Source organism: Homalodisca vitripennis, unplaced genomic scaffold, assembly GCF_021130785.1.
Source record: "Homalodisca vitripennis isolate AUS2020 unplaced genomic scaffold, UT_GWSS_2.1 ScUCBcl_1845;HRSCAF=5975, whole genome shotgun sequence".
Lineage (NCBI taxonomy): Eukaryota > Metazoa > Arthropoda > Insecta > Hemiptera > Cicadellidae > Homalodisca > Homalodisca vitripennis.
In genome coordinates, this window is record NW_025777970.1 from 19,367 (window position 1) to 38,998 (window position 19,632).

General features: G+C 35.3%; 1 protein-coding gene across 1 annotated transcript in view; it reads left to right on the plus strand.

Moving 5' to 3' along the window:
- LOC124371691 (replication factor C subunit 5-like) overlaps positions 1 to 19,632 on the plus strand; it is a 66,912-nt gene that overhangs the window by 14,867 nt on the left and 32,413 nt on the right. The window contains exons 4-7 of the mRNA XM_046830029.1: positions 39 to 201; positions 4,078 to 4,237; positions 9,622 to 9,685; positions 15,783 to 15,930. Coding sequence (XP_046685985.1) covers positions 39 to 201; positions 4,078 to 4,237; positions 9,622 to 9,685; positions 15,783 to 15,930 — 535 coding nt within the window. The remainder of the gene's footprint in view (positions 1 to 38; positions 202 to 4,077; positions 4,238 to 9,621; positions 9,686 to 15,782; positions 15,931 to 19,632) is intronic.

A 19,632-nucleotide genomic window follows, 5' to 3' on the forward strand; every position in this document is an offset into this window, starting at 1 on the left:
AAAAGCAGTTTTCTGTATATATTTATGCTTTATTTCAGGTCTTGGAGCTAAACGCTTCTGATGACAGAGGTATTGGAATTGTTCGGGGACAGATACTCAACTTCGCTAGTACTCGCACAATCTTCAAGTCTGGATTCAAGCTGATCATTCTGGATGAAGCTGATGCCATGACAAACGATGCCCAAAACGCCTTGAGGAGAAGTGAGTTGTACAGAAGTAGTTTTACTGTTGCGTTAATGGAATATACACTTCATTTAAAACACTGAAGACGGGTTTAAACATTGAGTGGGTAATTTGTTAATCCTTCAGTGATTGTATGACCCTTAGTTTATGAAATAATCCATGACAAAAAATAATAATTTTTTGTATACACTGCTACTGTTATAACATGATTTGCAGAAAAAACGTGGGTGACAACAGTACAAATAGACAAAAGTTACTCAACCACAAACACTTTTTATCTTTCACATTTATTATAGAGGAATTTAAATTCAAACTACAGAGATATATTGGTTTTTAATTATTATTCTTATCCGTTTACTGAAAGAGAAGCAATGAATGGCTATTACAGTTACCTAACTGTACTGTACTTACTTTTCCCTTTTGTAGTAGGTTTCTTAAAGTGCTTTTTAGTTTTGTCTTTTACTTCCTTTGCTTTCAGCTAATTGAAAATTAAGAAACAAACTAAGCTATCACTAAGCTATGTCAAAGGTAAACATTATTTATTGGCATGAAACATAAATACGTGCATTGGCTTGCTTCAAAATAACCATTCAAACATAATATTTAATTTATTAATAACTAAGTAACATGGTACAAGACATAGTCTTGTACAGAATGACAACATTTTTCTAGTAAAAGTACCTTAAGTTTCCCTTTAAAACTATCTAGATCTAACTCTATTCTTAAAAAAATCAGGTATGGCTTTTATTAATAATATGGCATTATTATAATATGTGTTCTTTTTCTTTCATCAGTAGTCAAATGTAGAAAGAAGTTTCTTGAAAGACAGAAACAACAGAAACCTGCGCACCTGCAATTTGCCCATGCAGGTTCATTTTCCCCATACCCCTTAATTATTTTAAATCCTTTTACTAAGTATGATTAAGTTTAATTTTTAAATAAAATTGTTCATATTTTGGTTATAATTTGTTTTTACTCAATGTTTACAATAATCTTAAAAGATATGTAGTTGTACCTTTTCTGGAGAAATAAATATATTTTTTATTTGATTTTATTTCATTAACTATACAAGATTTCAGAAAATAGACAGTTTAGTTATTATTTAAATTATATCCAATAAACATACAATTATTCATTGTTACATGTATTTTAAAAACAATTTCCACCCATAATTCTTACAATAGACAAAATTCCACCAAGTCCTCCAAAGCTGTAAATAAACATGTCAATTTCACGATATAATTTATTATTGGGTCATTAATAAAAATCATATCGAATTCTAAAGTAGAGTAAAAATTTCAACCTATAAAATACAGAAATAATAAAATTCAATTTGTGGCTTAATTTTTTTTATAAGCACCGTAGTTTTTTGACTATATTAATACTAACAAATATTCTAATTCATATTCTTTTAAATAAACTTATGTGAGCTTTTTACATAACCTGTGTATAACATGCTTTGTAGAGTACATATTTCATAATGTTTCTTCTCCGAAACAATTTGATAAGTTGAAAAAATTGTGTAAAAATCCAAAAAAACAATTATTTTACTTTGAACAATTGCAGATATACACAAGAAGGAGTGACACTCTCTGATACACTGTATCATAATAAACTAGGTTTGTGAAGGAATTCAAGTGTTATATTCAAGAAAATTGATTATGATTCCACAATTAAGAAAAAGGATTAGGTAAATAGAATACTTATTGTGAAACTATAAAATTTACTTTTTAGAAATAATGTTCTAAAAAATGTTTACAAGCAATAACAAATGGTTAATAATTTGTGATACAATTGTTAACAGTCTTCACTGGTTTTTTATTAGACCTACAAAAGCAAGTAGAAGATTGGGAGCCCAAAAGTAAATCGAAAATGGACCTTACCCTTTAGTGAACTGATACATTATTTCTGTCTAGAATAAATTCACTAGAATAAAAGGATAAATAACTCCAAATATGTGTTGCAGTCATAGAGAAGTTCACAGATAATGTGCGGTTCAGTTTGATCTGCAACTACCTCAACAAGATCATTCTGACGTGGTAGTCATAGTTCTTTAGTGAACTGATACATTATTTCAGTTTGGAAATTCACTAGGACATCATATAACTAACTCCAAATATGTGTTGCAGTCATAGAGAAGTTCATGGATAATGTGCGCTTCTGTGTAATCTGCAACTACCTCAACAAGATCATTCTGATATTTTAGTCATAGTTCTTTAGTGAACACATTATTTCAGTTTAGAAATTCACTAGGACATCATATAACTAACTCCAAATATGTGTTGCACTCATAGAGAAGTTCATGGATAATGTGCGGTTCTGTTTAATCTGCAACTACCTCAACAAGATCATTCTGATATTTTAGTCATAGTTCTTTAGTGAACACATTATTTCAGTTTAGAAATTCACTAGGACATCATATAACTAACTCCAAATATGTGTTGCACTCATAGAGAAGTTCATGGATAATGTGCGGTTCTGTTTAATCTGCAACTACCTCAACAAGATCATTCTGATATTGTAGTCATAGTTCTTTAGTGAACTGATACATTATTTCAGTTAGAAATTCACTATGATATCATATAACTAACTCCAAATATGTGTTGCAGTCATAGAGAAGTTCACGGATAATGTGCGGTTCTGTTTGATCTGCAACTACCTCAGCAAGATCATTCTGATATTTTAGTCATAGTTCTTTAGTGAACACATTATTTCAGTTTGGAAATTCACTAGGACATCATATAACTAACTCCAAATATGTGTTGCAGTCATAGAGAAGTTCACGGATAATGTGCGCTTCTGTTTGATCTGCAACTACCTCAACAAGATCATTCTGATATTTTAGTCATAGTTCTTTAGTGAACACATTATTTCAGTTTAGAAATTCACTAGGACATCATATAACTAACTCCAAATATGTGTTGCAGTCATAGAGAAGTTCATGGATAATGTGCGGTTCTGTTTAATCTGCAACTACCTCAACAAGATCATTCTGATATTTTAGTCATAGTTCTTTAGTGAACACATTATTTCAGTTTAGAAATTCACTAGGACATCATATAACTAACTCCAAATATGTGTTGCAGTCATAGAGAAGTTCACGGATAATGTGCGCTTCTGTTTGATCTGCAACTACCTCAACAAGATCATTCTGATATTTTAGTCATAGTTCTTTAGTGAACACATTATTTCAGTTTAGAAATTCACTAGGACATCATATAACTAACTCCAAATATGTGTTGCACTCATAGAGAAGTTCATGGATAATGTGCGGTTTCTGTGTAATCTGCAACTACCTCAACAAGATCATTCTGATATTGTAGTCATAGTTCTTTAGTGAACTGATACATTATTTCAGTTAGAAATTCACTATGATATCATATAACAAACTCCAAATATGTGTTGCAGTCATAGAGAAGTTCATGGATAATGTGCGGTTCTGTGTAATCTGCAACTACCTCAGCAAGATCATTCTGATATTGTAGTCATAGTTCTTTAGTGAACTGATACATTATTTCAGTTAGAAATTCACTATGATATCATATAACAAACTCCAAATATGTGTTGCACTCATAGAGAAGTTCATGGATAATGTGCGGTTCTGTGTAATCTGCAACTACCTCAGCAAGAACATTCTGATATTGTAGTCATAGTTCTTTAGTGAACTGATACATTATTTCAGTTAGAAATTCACTATGATATCATATAACAAACTCCAAATATGTGTTGCAGTCATAGAGAAGTTCATGGATAATGTGCGGTTCTGTGTAATCTGCAACTACCTCAGCAAGATCATTCTGATATTGTAGTCATAGTTCTTTAGTGAACTGATACATTATTTCAGTTAGAAATTCACTATGATATCATATAACTAACTCCAAATATGTGTTGCAGTCATAGAGAAGTTCACGGATAATGTGCGCTTCTGTTTGATCTGCAACTACCTCAGCAAAATCATTCCGGCGTTGCAGTCTCGATGTACTCGGTTCCGGTTTGGTCCACTCGCTACCGAGCAGATCCTCCCCCGACTAGACTACGTTGTGGAACAAGAGAAGTAAGTTTTAAAAGGAAACAACCTCTCGAAACAGATCTGCTCAGGGTAACCTAACCCTAGAACTAGGATGTATTTTAGCCTTAACTGGCACATCTTTTTAACCCTTTCCAGAGAGTTAAATCAAATTAAACTCCAAAATCAGTTACTAAGATAAACATAATGTGTTATGTATAATTTTTTCCCGTATATTATAAAAGAAATATCTAATTGCATTTGCCATACATTCTCCAAAGTTAACCCTTATAACGTCACAGACGCCGTATGGTGCATAGACAAACTATCTCCAAACGGCAAAGACGCGGTACGGCGCATTGACACAAAACTGCGTCTATAGCAAATTTAAGTTCCTTTTAAATCCGATCAATGTCACTAACGGTATGCGTCAACCATGTGTGTGGGTTATTGACCTATGTCAAGCGTCAAAATATAGCTGTCGCGTTACATTGTTTGAAACAATAGACGCGGTGTCTAGACATTCTCCCCGCCACACGGCACAGACGCCGTACAGTGCGCGCGCTTTTGTTTGCAGTTTGGCTTCAGGTAGTGCGTGTCTAACCATCGCTGAGTCGGTTTCCTTCGTCGTGTTTTCTGTTTATATGGTTTTTTATTTATTTTTAATTTTATTATATATAATTTATTATAAATATAATTTATTTTAATTATATTTATATAATTGTCTGGTAATGTTTAGCTAATTAGTATAGCTAATAAAATTTTGTGTGCCTTTTATTTTGACTTTATTTATATCTACAATTTAATGTCCCATAAATATATGTACGTACAAGATAATTTTAAAATTTTTACTTTTTTATACTTACCATAATTATAGAAAGTAAAAATAAAAATGAACTTTACACATTAAAAAAATTTTTTTTTTAATATTGTGCCGTTTGCTGGAAGTCGTGAAAAGATATACTGACGTTATAAGGGTTTAAATCTTTTATTTTATAAAAACGTTTTATTTTATGCAACTCCTTCAATGAGTATAACGGTGCTGAAAACAAAAATCACGGGACAGTCATGTTGAGGAAAAATTATTTTGTGGCTTCAATTAATTTGTATATTTATAATCTTTCCTGTTATTTTGTTATCATACTCTGATCTATCTATAATTATTTATTTGTATTCATTGTTTTTATTGTTTGTTCTAATTATTATCATTTAATTAATATTGGTTATTCACTGTTACAATTTCGTCTGCATTATTAATCAATCAGAATCAGAATCAGAAAGTCTTTATTTGTCAATCAATCACACATTACAATATTAATAAAGAGCCACATGGGACGAATCCTGTGCGTGGCTCTGAGTTCCATTAAAAAACTGTGCGCTTACTACATAATAATATATAAAAAGACAGAAAGAAAGATAAAAAAAGAAACACATTACACTAAAGAACAAAATAAATTTATAAATATATGTACAGTATATGTTAATAAAAATAAGTGCATACTAAGACTGCTACAGAATAGTTGTAACCACACTTAATGCATCAACCACCGTATTTGACTAGCACTACAGAAATACTTTTCTTCCTCATGTAGGTTCAAAGATGTTTTTGATCATTTACTTTATGAAAAACATTTACGAAAAAAGTAATCATTAAAAATAATTAATGAATTAAAACATAAAAACAAAGTATGAACTAATAATAAAACCCCGGATTTAAATTAATTTAAAATAGGATAAAAAGTTCAATTTAAAATAAATTCAATTAAAAATTGTGGGCTTTGCAAAAAATTTAAAACTTTAATATTTCAATACTTGCATGGACGAGGGAAGACCAGCTCAGACACAGTGCTTGTGTAGATGGTGTCAGTCAGCAATTTGACATATTCATGCATACTCAGGGCAGATTAGCAGCTCCGCGTAATAAGCCCCCACCTCCACCAGCCAGGCGGTGATCAGTTTTTTGTATAAACTAAGTGAAACCTGCAGATCCCTTACATGGTCAGGTATTGTTCTGTAGAGAAAATTTGCGACATAGAAAGAGTTTGTGCAATTAGCAGCTGTTACTACTCTGGGGACCTGCATACCAACATGTTGTGCATGTCTGGTGATCTGTTGGTGTGTAACCTCAGTTATCACTGAGTCATGATGCGTGAAGGTGTAGACCAAAACCGATTTTATATACAGTTGCCTTACTGTAAGTATTTTTGTCTCCTGCAAAAGCTGAATTGAGGGGTAGCGTTTCGGTTTTTTAAACCCGGCTTTTATTACTGATTTTTGTAAAATGTAAAGAGGGTAAATTAGGTTTTTACTAGCGCCTCCCCAAGCAACTATTCCATACAACAGGATAGATTGCGCATAAGCAAAATATACACGCTTGATTTCATCACAATTTAGTATCCGACTCAGCTGATAAAAAACATATTCTTGATGTGGTTGTCAAATTTCAATTTCGAATCCAAAATTACTCCCAAATACTTATACTGGTCTACCCTTTCAATGATGTTGCAGGAACAGCACCGATTTACTGCGTTCCCACAAGAGTGGACCATCAATCTGAGATCAGCGGGCGGCCCACCCGCGGCAATGCTTAGGATTCTTTTGCATGTTACACACCATCATAATCTAACTTTTATATTTATTTAATTTTATAATTGTTTGATTCAAACTATAAAAATAGAATTTGCGTGGGAATGTAACATAAAATAAAATGTAAAAATCCAAAATATACTAAATATCTGGGTTGTTTTACTCATAAAAAAATATCTACTTATCGTACAGAATGAAAACAACTTAAAAACTAAACAGAACAAAATCCAGCTGACTCGAACAGCTACAGCTGTCAAGATTGCATAGGCTAAGCAATCTTAGTGCATAAGACATCTTTAGATTTCAGAGGCTAGTAAAATAAAAAGAAATGTTTTATGTATAAAAGTGAGTACATTAAAAGAAAGCGTGGGATTTGCCGAATACAATGATATTACTTTTATTAACATTCAAATGAAGATTGTTCAAAAGATGATGTTTACAGTGGTGCAAATTGACTCTGCCCATTCAAGTGGGAAAATATGTTATAAATTACAACCTGCTATATCCAGGGTTAACAACACAGAGTAAAGGGAACAGTCAGTGGAGTTTGTTCAAATTCTGTTTTTTTCATCAAATCGTTTTATGATTTTCAAGCATTGCTTGATATTCAACAATGTGGATATAGCAATCAACTAAAAATTACATGATAAGTCAAACCTTGTCATAATTGTACCACATTAATTGGTAGCAACAACTTTAAACACCTTCCACAAATTATAAACACACTTATTAAGGTACTAAAATTAATTTTGGACTTTTAATTTAAATTCACAGTCCATTAAACACTTTCGCAAATAAAAAAGGTTCAAAATTTGTTTCTACAAACCGTGTGTACAGGCATTTAAAGTATTTAATTAAGGCTATTTTGTAACAGGTCCACATAGGCCTATAATTTAAGCTATTTTTAAGAAAAATTAAATGTTTTTAAAATATTGTTTCATAACAATATCTTATTATAAATAAAAAAACCTGTCACTGCCGAAACTATAATAATTCATGTACATACTGTAAACATGTCATATTTTTATTTTAAACCATTTTATATGGATTTGATTATAAATGGCCTAAATTGCCTAATTCGAATCCCTGTAATATTTCGTAGAGTGACAAAAAAATTTGTTGTACTTTTTTGGATTAAGGGAATTTTCTAAAAAAGGCTAAGATTCCAAATACAAAAATATTTTCCGAACCCAAAACAGATTTCACCATCTTAAAGGTTAGAAACTAATACAACTTAAATCTAGAAACTTCAAATATAAATAAGTATAATAACATTTATTTTATAAATAAATAACGTAAACATTTCTGGAGAATGTAGAGGTCCACCTAAATTTAATTGGATAGTGTGTTTATATTGGCTTTGGGTTGCTTATTTTATTTAATAAGTAACATTTTTCTGTTAGCTTTCTTAAAATATTTACTGCATAAAGGAATACTTCTTTATCGTGTAATAATAACACAAGAACAAAACTTTTTCAGAGAGCAAAAAAAATTCTGTTAGTTCCGAGAATTTGTTCTGTACACTCATGATGTTACTGGTAATTGAAATCACAGCACCAGCATGGTCTTGTTTGAAAGGTCCGAAGGTGGTTTATTGCAGACCTGACATCACTCAGATTCAGGAAAACCTCCAGCTTTCAAAGTTGCAAAAGATATTTTCTTTTTGGCTCTTTGAAATTTATTACTTGCTATATTTCTAAATAATGGTCATTTTAAAAGTAAGCTTATGAGAGAATGTTTCTATTGTCAATGTTATGTTACTTCGTTACTTCTTTACTATTCAGCGCAGTTGCCATTCAATTTAAAATACCTTCTGTTTTTGTTTTTTGTTTTTTTTTTGTGAGGTAAAGAGCATAAGACTCTACAGGCTGCACTTAATCCTAAAAGGACCTGAGGCTTCAGCGAAAACCAATTAGATCTGAGGTCCTAAGGCTCAAAAGATAAGCTTCTAGGAATTTTTTCCTGACTTTGCAAATAGTGGGACAGTTTAGCTATATGTGTTTCACTGATTCTATTCTGCACCCTTGTCCCTCTGTGTAAGCCATGTGATGCATTTTACGATTACAATTTTGTTTATTACAATTTTCAAGACTTCCGCTTGGACGACCGTGGCATATTTTTTAAGGGCATTGCCAATCTGGCTCCTGGTTCTTATTTACCGAATTCTGCTTTGGTGTCTAGGCTGAGCGTAATACTTAAGGACACCTTTTGTTACTTTGTACTATCTTTTGTATACCCTTTGCGTAAGAATTCGCTGCCAGGGAATTTGACCAGTTAACAACAACAGACTTGAGTACTCAAATACAAGTCTCTTCTCTTTTTTCAAGTGAGAAGAGGAAGTAGTTTCTAATTACAATGTTGGGCCTGAATGGATGTTAGTTAAGGAATTCCCGATGAAAATCTTCTTTTTTGTTAAGAAAGTTATATTTAAGTTATTATGGTTATTGTAAAGTAGGATTTTACAGGATGACAGTTTTCTGTGTGATCGATTTTTGGTTGCAAATATTCAGTTTGTATTAGTGTATCACAGCACACACATGCTGTAATTGTTGACTCACATTCCATGAAATCAACCAAAAAGATACCTTTTTTGTCTCTAAAAACAGTTAAAGTATTGGAGAATTTTTATACCACTCAACCTTTTATTTGTCATTTTATTTTTTGTTCAATGTGTGATTTTTTAATTTTTTTCATAAAAATATGTTATGTGTCAGTAAATTATCTTAACTGTTTTAAATTGTAATTTTGTCTTGAATTACTTGGAATGATAGAACATAATTAAAAAAAAAAAAAAAAAAAAAAAAAAAAAACTGAATTATTTTCTAACACCAAGTTTTGTTCTACAGTGTTAAAATAACAGATGATGGAAAGAAAGCATTAGTGGATTTGGCCCAAGGAGACATGAGAAAGGTGAGATTATAGTTGGTAAAATTTGGAATAATTGTATAAATTATATAGTTTATATAGATAGTTTGTAGTATTAACTTTGTTCTTTGTTAACTTTCATAAAACTTTTGTGCAGTGCCACTTCTACTTTGCAAATACCAGTTTTCTTTGTTTATTTTGTCTACAACTTCCTTAGTTAGGCTGAAGTAGAAATGTACAATATAATCAAGATTTTTAACATAAATGTTACAAAACGAGCTTTAAACTTTTTTCATTTTTTAGATTTTACCCTAAAGCAGAAACAATCTTATGGTATGAAAAATCGTTTCTTTTCTTTCTCAATATTAAATTAGTTTCTTACAATTTCCTACAAAATTGTTGATTTTACAGTTAATACAGAATTAAGAATTATAACTTATATAGTTTTATTGATCAACGGGTCTGCTGATCTTTTAAACTTTCTGCTGTTGGCCCAAAAAGTGAGTGTTCTTGATATACAAAAATGAGTTCATTCATATTTTGAATATCTTTGTTTTTCACCTATAAATAATGTTTTAAGTAAAAAAAAAACATTAATTTCCTCAAAATACTGTTGATTGTAGTACAATTTTTAATATTTTTGGTTTGTGATGTCTTTAAACAAATTTTAGATTAAAAGATACAATAGATTATATTTTAATCATTGGTCAAATAACCATAATTTGATTGTCTGATATTTATAAAATTTAATATGTAAACTTAACTCTTTGTTAATAGTTTTGGTAATGTTTTTATTTGTAATATTTTTTAGGTTTTAAAATTGTTAACCCGATAAATCATAAATCTTTTCTAAACACATACATATTTATCTCCAAAGTGACGTTTTTAAAACATTACCCGTTTTTATAAAACTTTCAATGTTTATTATGTGGTCCATACCAGATCTGTCAAAAAGTCCTGAAAACAGTGTAATGTAAAAAAATGTTAGTTATAAAATTGGATCCAAACAATGCCCCCTTTTTTTTGTCCTGAGGGAAAAGGACGGTTTGTCCCCACACTTAGTCCTAAAAGAACTTTTGCGCCTCCCTTACTTTATATTTTGAGGGCTCCTGTTCTCTGATATCCTTCCTGGGAGCTGAGGAGATATGCTTCCAGGAATCTTTTCCGAGTTTCTAAGATGGCAAGGCAATCTAACCAAATATGCTCTGCTGATCCTCCTCTTCTCCACAGAGTCTACATTCATCAGTCTGGCTAAGGCCCACCCTCATAAGATGTTTTCTTAGGAGGCCATGTCCTGTCAACATACTTAGTATCTGACTTATATCCTCCTTACTTTGATTCAAGGGAGCTGCCCACCCTTTAACGTAAGGAGAGATAAACATTTTGGATAGTCTTAATCCTGAGGCCTCTACTCCAATTAATGTTTCTTATCCTTTTTTCCAAATCTTAACAAGAGCTTTGCTGTTAGAGAAAGCTATCCCACAAACTGGCTCTGGCCCCACCATTATGGACCCCGCTCCCTTATTGGCGAGGATGTCTGATTTTTCATTTCCATGAATGCCTTTATGACCAGGCACCCAACCGAGTGTTACTCTGTTATTCGTTGCCAGCTCAGCTAGAGCATTCTTACATTCCCAGACTGCTTTCAAGTCAAACAAACAGGTATCAAGTGCCTTTAGTGCAGCCTGACTATCAGAAAGTATCAAGTATTTTAATCCTTTTCTCCTTATTTGTATGACTCTTCTGGAGCATGAGTCTATTGCCATGACTTTTCGCTTAGAAGACGGTGACATGTTTTCCCAGGGGCACTGCTATGTTAACTCCTGGTTCGTATATTCCGTATCCTGCCCTAGAGTCAAGGCGTGAACCATCTGTGTGAACTTCAGGACTCCTTTTGTAGGTTAGGTCTCCTTTTTAATCCATTTCTCCCTTCCATCGATAGAGACAGTTAGGCCTGAAATACCTGCATTATCTTCATGTGGCCTTCTAAAGAGGTAGTATTTATTTACCTTTGTTCCTAGAAGCTTCATTACACTTAGAGGGGCTGTTCTCATCACCTCCTGCCCCAGAGGAGTGTATTCCAAGTGTTGGGCAGGAGCTCATCGCTCCTGTAATGCTTAAGCAAGCTAGTCTTTGAAGATCTTTGGATGTTATGTTCTCAATATGTGAGTTCCAAGTGAGCCTCTCATCCAGGATTATACCCAGATATTTCACTTCCTTTGTTTGGTTTATTCTGATTCCTTCCAGGACAGGTTGTGTAAGCTGGAACTTTCTTTTACTGGTACAGGTTATCATATTAAATTTGTTTTAGATGGGTTGATCCGTAGACCTTCCCCATGACACCAGTTACTTATGAGGTTTAATTTTTCTTGAATTAGGCGTTCCAGTGTGCCTTTGTTTTTTCCTTTGACCATAAGCACTAGGTCGTCCGCATAGCATAGTAGCCTCGTTCCCCTCTTCTCTGCTTTGCTAAGAAGATCATCTACCACCATCACACACAGGAGAAGAGACAGAACTTCCCCCTGGGGGCAGCCTTTCCGGGTCGTGATTGTGGCAGATTCGTCTCCATACTTTGCCTTCACTTGTCTGCTTTTTAGGAGGGCTACTGTCCATTTGACTACATCTGAGGGAATTCCAAAACGTTCCATAGCAATCTCCATGGATTGATATGCAACCTAGTCGAAACCTCCTTCAATGTCCATAAAGACGCTGACTAGGGCTTCCTTCTCATTGAATGTGTTGTCCACCGCTCTCCACAGCTTAGTAGTTGATTTACCTTCTATATAAGCCTTCTATGTGTGTGGGACTAAGTGGGTGGTCTGGTAATATTACGTCCCTTATGTGTCCCTCTTGAAGAAGGGCTGGAAAAACTCCATCTGCCCCAGGAGATTTAAATGGCTTGAATAATCTTGTTGCCCATTTAATTCTTTCGTGTGTGAACATTCTTTTAGGCCGCTGTCTGGCTTTTGCAACTTCTCGACTGGATCTCCCTACGACTAGAGAATAAATATCCTCATTTCGAGTCAAGTGACCCCCCGGAAAGTGCGTCTCCAGAAGCAGTTCTAAGGTCTCCTTCCTGTTCACTGTAAGGTATCCATTGGCCTTTATTAATGACCCCATTGGGTTAGTGTGATCAGTTTGGAGAATATTTTGAAGCCTGGCAGCCTCTGGTAGGCTGTTTATATTTTTGCAGAAATTTCTACAGGTTCTTCTTTTGTTCTTCCTTAGTTCTCTTTTGTATTCGTTTTGGGCGTGTAGATAAGGGAACAATCTTCTGTCCTTTTTGCCCATTTAAATAATTTCCTATTTTCATTTCTTAGTGTCTCTAGCCTCCCAGCCCACCAAGGTACACCTTTTTTCAGCCTGTTTTGTCTGAGAGGGCAGTTTTTCCTCGTAGGCCTTTGTTATAGCTTGTTCAACTAATTGTGCAGACCTTTCTAAGTCAAGTTCATTTTTATGGACGGGTTCTATTTCTTCCAACTGTTCGGCTAGGGACACTCGATATCCCCTCCAATTGGTAGATTTAGGGATCTTGTGGGTCACATTTTTCTCCCCTATTTCTTCTATGTCAAACCTAATAGGGCAGTGGTCCGATAGTGAGGCCTCCTTTGAGACATACCACTTTACAATGTTTATGTTTTTGAGTCCTGTCAATAGGGTTTTGTCTAGGACTTCTTGTCTAGTTCTGGTAATAAAGGTGGGACTGTACTCTCTATTTTCTAAAACTAAATCATTACAGAACATAAACTATAGGAGTTCCTCACCTCTAGGGTTTATGTTTGTGGTTCCCCAGTAGGTATGATGAGCATTGCAGTCACAGCCGAGAATGAGGGCTGAACCTCTATCTCTGCAGCTCTGCAATAGCCTTTCTATTTCTTTTGGTGTGTAGCTTGTTGACGGGTTGGGGAAGTTGGCTGAGGCTATGGTAACTTCTTTCACCCCTTGCTGTGATGACACTTTCACAGTAGCCGCCACAAGATCTCTTGTTATCAGATCTGTAATAGGAAAGAAAATCTGTATATGTTTTGAAATTAGGATACATGTTCTGGGATTTTCAATTTATTGATTATATATGAGGTTACAAACCTGAGTCCTCAATCCTCTGATGCAACCAAGGTTCCTGGATTAGGGCGATATCCAGGCCTGTTGAGATAAACCTTCTACCCAAGATGTCGGTTGCGCCCTTAGCGTGGTGAAGGTTTATCTGTATTAGGCTCATACTTACTTTCCCCTTTTTTTTCCCTGGCCGAGACGGATGGTCCTTTCAGAGAGGATCTCTTCTTCAAGAAGAGGGAACAAGTTGGTTTTTTCTCGACCGCTGCACTGGCTTGTGGAGTAGAAATCTCAGGTAAGGTATGTACAGATTGTTCTGATACCTTTACTGACTCCTCCACTTCCATCTCTTCAGCGGTGCTTTTATCCATGGTGACTGTCTCAGATTTCTCTGAAGTCTCCTCCACCTTTTTAGATTCCTCAGTGTTTCCTTCATGTTTTTTTCTTCAGTCTTAGCTGAATTTTTCCAAACTTGTAGCCTCTTTCTCAAGTTTGCTTGCTGTTGCGCAGTCGATTGCAGCACTGACTTTCCCTCGATGCTTCTACGCAGGACGTTCCCCAACAGATAGCTCTTTATTTTGTACTTTTAAGAACTTCATGATTTTATCAGTGGTTTCATGTGTACTATTAGGAAGATAGATAGTCGCGATTCTTGCACATGGAATTTCTCCCTCTGGTACAATCCTCAAACTGGCCCCTTCCCAAGGCTTTCTTTTCAGCCATTCAGCGGTGTTGTTGTCTTCACAAGTGAAGATCAGAGCTCCTTATTTCCTGTTGATACCGTAAAATCTTGGATAGTAGGGACCCTCCTGTTCCTCCACGATAGCTTCCAGGATGAAGTTCTGGATCTCTTCCATCTGGTCTGTTGAGAGTAGGGTCTCGGGAAAGTTGAAGTATAGAATCCCCACCCTTATATCGTCTACTGCTTGTTTGTTTGAAGGTTTCTGGGGTTGTGCAGATTGCTCCTCATGTTCCCCCGTCTCCCTTCGTTTTTTGTTTTCTTTCTCCGATGATCTTCCGGTGTGGAGCCATTAGAGTGATATCTTTTTGATTTTCCCTCTTTTTGTTTGATTAGAAATTTATTTTGTTCTTCTGAAATTGGTTTTAAGGCCAATTCCCTGGCTTCTTCCTGAGAGTAACTTCTTTTCCGAAACCAGGCCATTCGTTTCTTGGCGGCTCCACCCAGTTTAGGCAAATCTGGGAGCAGCATTTCGGCTTTTGCTTCCTCAACCGTTTGGTGGTCGCCCTTCAGTATAGCATCTTCTTCAGATGTGTCGACTCTGGCTGAGTCGGGGGTTTGAGGACTTCTACTGTCTTTTGTGTTTGTTCAGGACAGCTAGGGTCAGAACCCATTACCAGACCTTCTATTTTTTGTGGGTTTTCATTCTCTTTTTGAGTGCTGCTAGAGCTCTCTGGTTTGTTAAAATTTCTTTCCTTATTGTGTTCCCACGAGTAGTTCCGCATATTAACGACCAAGCACATCCTTGATCACGCAGCCCTCAGCATATCTGTTCCCCTTGGCTTGGATAAAGAAAGAAATTTAGGTTTGGTATAGTAGAGTATAGTTGGAGCCAGATTTTTGGGAAGTTTTCCCGATAGGTGAGGGTAGTACAAAATGAAAAATGAGTATGGTAAGGATCATCAGAATGAAGCCTACCAGATCAGCTCATCCTGTTTGGAATTATCAAAGAAGACAGGATTTGGATCAGGCAGTTTCCAGGTGCACGTGCACGAAAATACAGCACTTGAGAAGAGAGAAGATTGCTGTGCGTGTGCGTCATGGATGCTCTGGCTTGGCACATGTGTTGGAGTATGAAGACCCCGCCACTTCCACACTCAACAATGCCCCTTCATCTACACTTAGAATTATCAGGAATTCTGGAAATGGCACTAAATGGTGTTTGGGATTTTAAAGAGAGAAAGATTTTGACTAAAATGTCTTTGTCAAGTTCTGTGAGTTATGATAGAACTCAAGCTTGTTTAAACATGTTGATGGTATTGTAGAGGCTCTTTGGCTCTTTTATTTCACACGGTCAGTATAGTGTCCATGCTCTACTATCTGATCATAAATATTTTTTTTATTTTCCAGGTACTGAACATTCTACAGAGTGCAGCAACGGCTTTCTCCGAGGTCAATGAAGTGACGGTCTACACCTGCGTGGGCCACCCACTCAAGTCTGACATCATGGACATTGTCAGATGGCTCCTCAACCTAGACTTTTCCACCACCTACAAAAGTAAGAGATTTGGTTATACCAGGTGAAATGCTTTTCAGTTATACAGTTTTGAAAATAATGTACCCTTCCCTTCTCGTAACCCTTGGATTGGTGAATGTTTTTAAATGCCCATTGGGTGATCGTCATAACATAAGTACATACAACAGTAAGAAAATTAAATTACTTCCCTGAAGAAAATGGTGGCCATTTTAAACCTTCAAAGAGAATTAAACCATTGCCATGATAATTTCATTTTTGATATTGTAACTGTTGAAACTCTATTTGAAGCAAAAATAATACAGATAAATTCGTAAGTATTAACTTTACTGTATGGTTAAACATTGATAATTTAGATTGAATAAACATTGAAACGAGAGTTGAAGCCCCCATCCTAAAAAAATACTCCTGAAAAAGTTTTCTCATCGTTCAATAGACTTAATAATCACTTCTAATGTAGTTTTCACTGTTTTACAAAGCTTTGAAAATAAAATTTATTGTTAGTAATGGATTTATAACCTCTAAAGGTTAAAATGGCTTCTGTTTTGTTAAGGAGGTCAGATTTTCGCTTTCTTGGTGTTGTTAGCTTTATATGAGTAAGACCTATAATTTGAGGACTTACTCAGTGACTCTTCCCATTTAAAATTGTGGAGTTGCTTCCTACCCTCCCAATATTAGGCGAGGAGATGTAATTTTAAAACGTGCAAAAACAATTTTAGTTTATGTTATGGCAATCTTCCAGTGAGCATTTGGAAATATTCAGCAGTTCAAAAGTTTAGAAGGGGGAGGGATAAAAAAAATCAATATCCAGAAAACCAATACTAAAATATTAATATTCAACTATAAATCCATTATTGATTAAAGTAGGAACTGTTGTACACCAACTTTGTTATCTCTATTACTTTTATCTTTCTCCCAGTGGTGTGATGAGAGATTAAAGCAGGATCGGTTGTACATCAACTTTGTTATCTCAAATACCTGTATCTCTCTCCCAGAGGTGTGATGAGAGATTAAAGCAGGATCAGTTGTACATCAACTTTGTTATCTCAAATACCTGTATCTCTCTCCCAGAGGTGTGATGAGAGATTAAAGCAGGATCGGTTGTACATCAACTTTGTTATCTCAAATACCTGTATCTCTCTCCCAGAGGTGTGATGAGAGATTAAAGCAGGATCGGTTGTACATCAACTTTGTTATCTCAAATACCTGTATCTCTCTCCCAGAGGTGTGATGAGAGATTAAAGCAGGATCGGTTGTACATCAACTTTGTTATCTCAAATACCTGTATCTCTCTCCCAGAGGTGTGATGAGAGATTAAAGCAGGATCGGTTGTACATCAACTTTGTTATCTCAAATACCTGTATCTCTCTCCCAGAGGTGTGATGAGAGATTAAAGTAGGAACTGTTGTACATCAACTTTGTTATCTCAAATACCTATATCTCTCTCACAGTGGTGTGATGAGAGATTAAAGCAGGATCGGTTGTATATCAACTTTGTTTTCTCAAATACCTGTATCTCTCTCCCAGAGGTGTGATGAGAGATTAAAGCAGGATCGGTTGTACATCAACATTGTTATCTCAAATACCTGTATCTCTCTCCCAGAGGTGTGATGAGAGATTAAAGCAGGATCGGTTGTACATCAACATTGTTATCTCAAATACCTGTATCTCTCTCCCAGAGGTGTGATGAGAGATTAAAGCAGGATCGGTTGTACATCAACTTTGTTATCTCAAATACCTGTATCTCTCTCCCAGAGGTGTGATGAGAGATTAAAGCAGGATCGGTTGTACATCAACATTGTTATCTCAAATACCTGTATCTCTCTCCCAGAGGTGTGATGAGAGATTAAAGCAGGATCGGTTGTACATCAACTTTGTTATCTCAAATACCTGTATCTCTCTCCCAGAGGTGTGATGAGAGATTAAAGCAGGATCGGTTGTATATCAACTTTGTTTTCTCAAATACCTGTATCTCTCTCCCAGAGGTGTGATGAGAGATTAAAGCAGGATCGGTTGTACATCAACTTTGTTATCTCAAATACCTGTATCTCTCTCCCAGAGGTGTGATGAGAGATTAAAGCAGGATCGGTTGTACATCAACATTGTTATCTCAAATACCTGTATCTCTCTCCCAGAGGTGTGATGAGAGATTAAAGTAGGAACTGTTGTACATTAACTTGTTTGTTGTCATAAAAACTTATGTAGGCCTAACCGATTCAAGAGCAAAAATTACACACAGATTATGCATGTCCTTGAATCAGGTTCTGGGAGGATGTATGCTATTAGGCCGGTTAAAATACTCAACGCATCATGGTACCTAAATTTATGGCATATATATGATCTGGACAAGCAAAGGAGACAACAACAAAATGATTCTGTCAACTATTTTATGCCGTAACTGACCAATATCTTGTGTAACAGAAAAAAACCCGTGAAAGTAATGATTGAACTACATTTCTTCTTCTAAAATTAAAATAAATGGTGTCAGTTATAAGTAACACTATTTTCCCTTTCACGTTCCCCCACACTTCAGACCTAAAGGTATTTGTATTAAATATTTATAGATCTCCTATAAAGTTGACTTTACAAGAGAGCAGGCCTCGTATTATATGAACATTGTGTGGCTAAAAAGATGTGCGGTGGATGTGTAGATAACGCTACTCGATTCTGATTCCTGGGCTATTTGTTACTTAAAAACAAGAGTACAGCCTGGTTCTAAAAGAAATTATAACACCGTATTCATTAAGGATGAGCTGATTCAAAAATAAGTCACTTCTGATTTTTCAGCAGACTTGCAGATATGCAGTGGAAAAATACAAACTGTAAACAAATATTATTTTTTATAAAACTACAATAATTTGTTAATTTGGCTATTTATCTACAGGGTTTCAAGCACAAAATACAATTAAAGCCAGTTTATCAATAGATAATTTAACTACAGGGTCCGGCAAAGAAACCTCCCTGATTTCAAGAGGCATTTGCAAAAAGAATAAGAAACATACAGAACAATTACTTATATTTGTGAATAGCCTATATGATGCCATTTTACATCACTTAGTACACTTTACTTGGTTTGAAAATTATGTCCGATAAATGATGTCCCCCATTGTTAAGACATTCACGAAGTCTTTCCCTGAAGTTTTCCATAGTTCTTCGTGTAACTTCCCTTGGAATGGCTGCAACTTCCTGTCTAATGGCATCTTTTAGTTCTTGCAGAGTTCTGGGACGATGTTTGTACACTTCAGCCTTTAGGTAGCCCCACAGAAAGAAATCAGAAGGTGATAAGTCGGGTGACCTTGGGGGCCAGGAAATGTCTCCTCTTAAAGAAACAAGACGTCCAGGGAACAACTCTCTTAACATTTCCATGGACCGCTGAGCAGTGTGAGCTGTGTCTCCGTCCTGTTGGAACCAAACTTCTTCTTCCTCATGGTCTAAAACAAACTGGTTGATCTTGGGTCGGAAAAATGTCTCTATCATGTGACAATAGCGAGCTATTGGCATTGACCATTACTGTTTGTCCATCTTCTTCAAAAAAGTACGGTCCCCACACACCAAATTTCGCAATGGCGCACCAAACTGTGACTTTTGGGCTGTGTAGTGGTTTTTGGTGGAGTTCCTTAGGATTTTCTGCAGCCCAATAGCGGAAATTCTGTTTGTTAACAGTTCCACACAAGTGGAAGTGGGCTTCATCAGAAGAAATGAAGACAGCATCTGGGGGAATGTTTT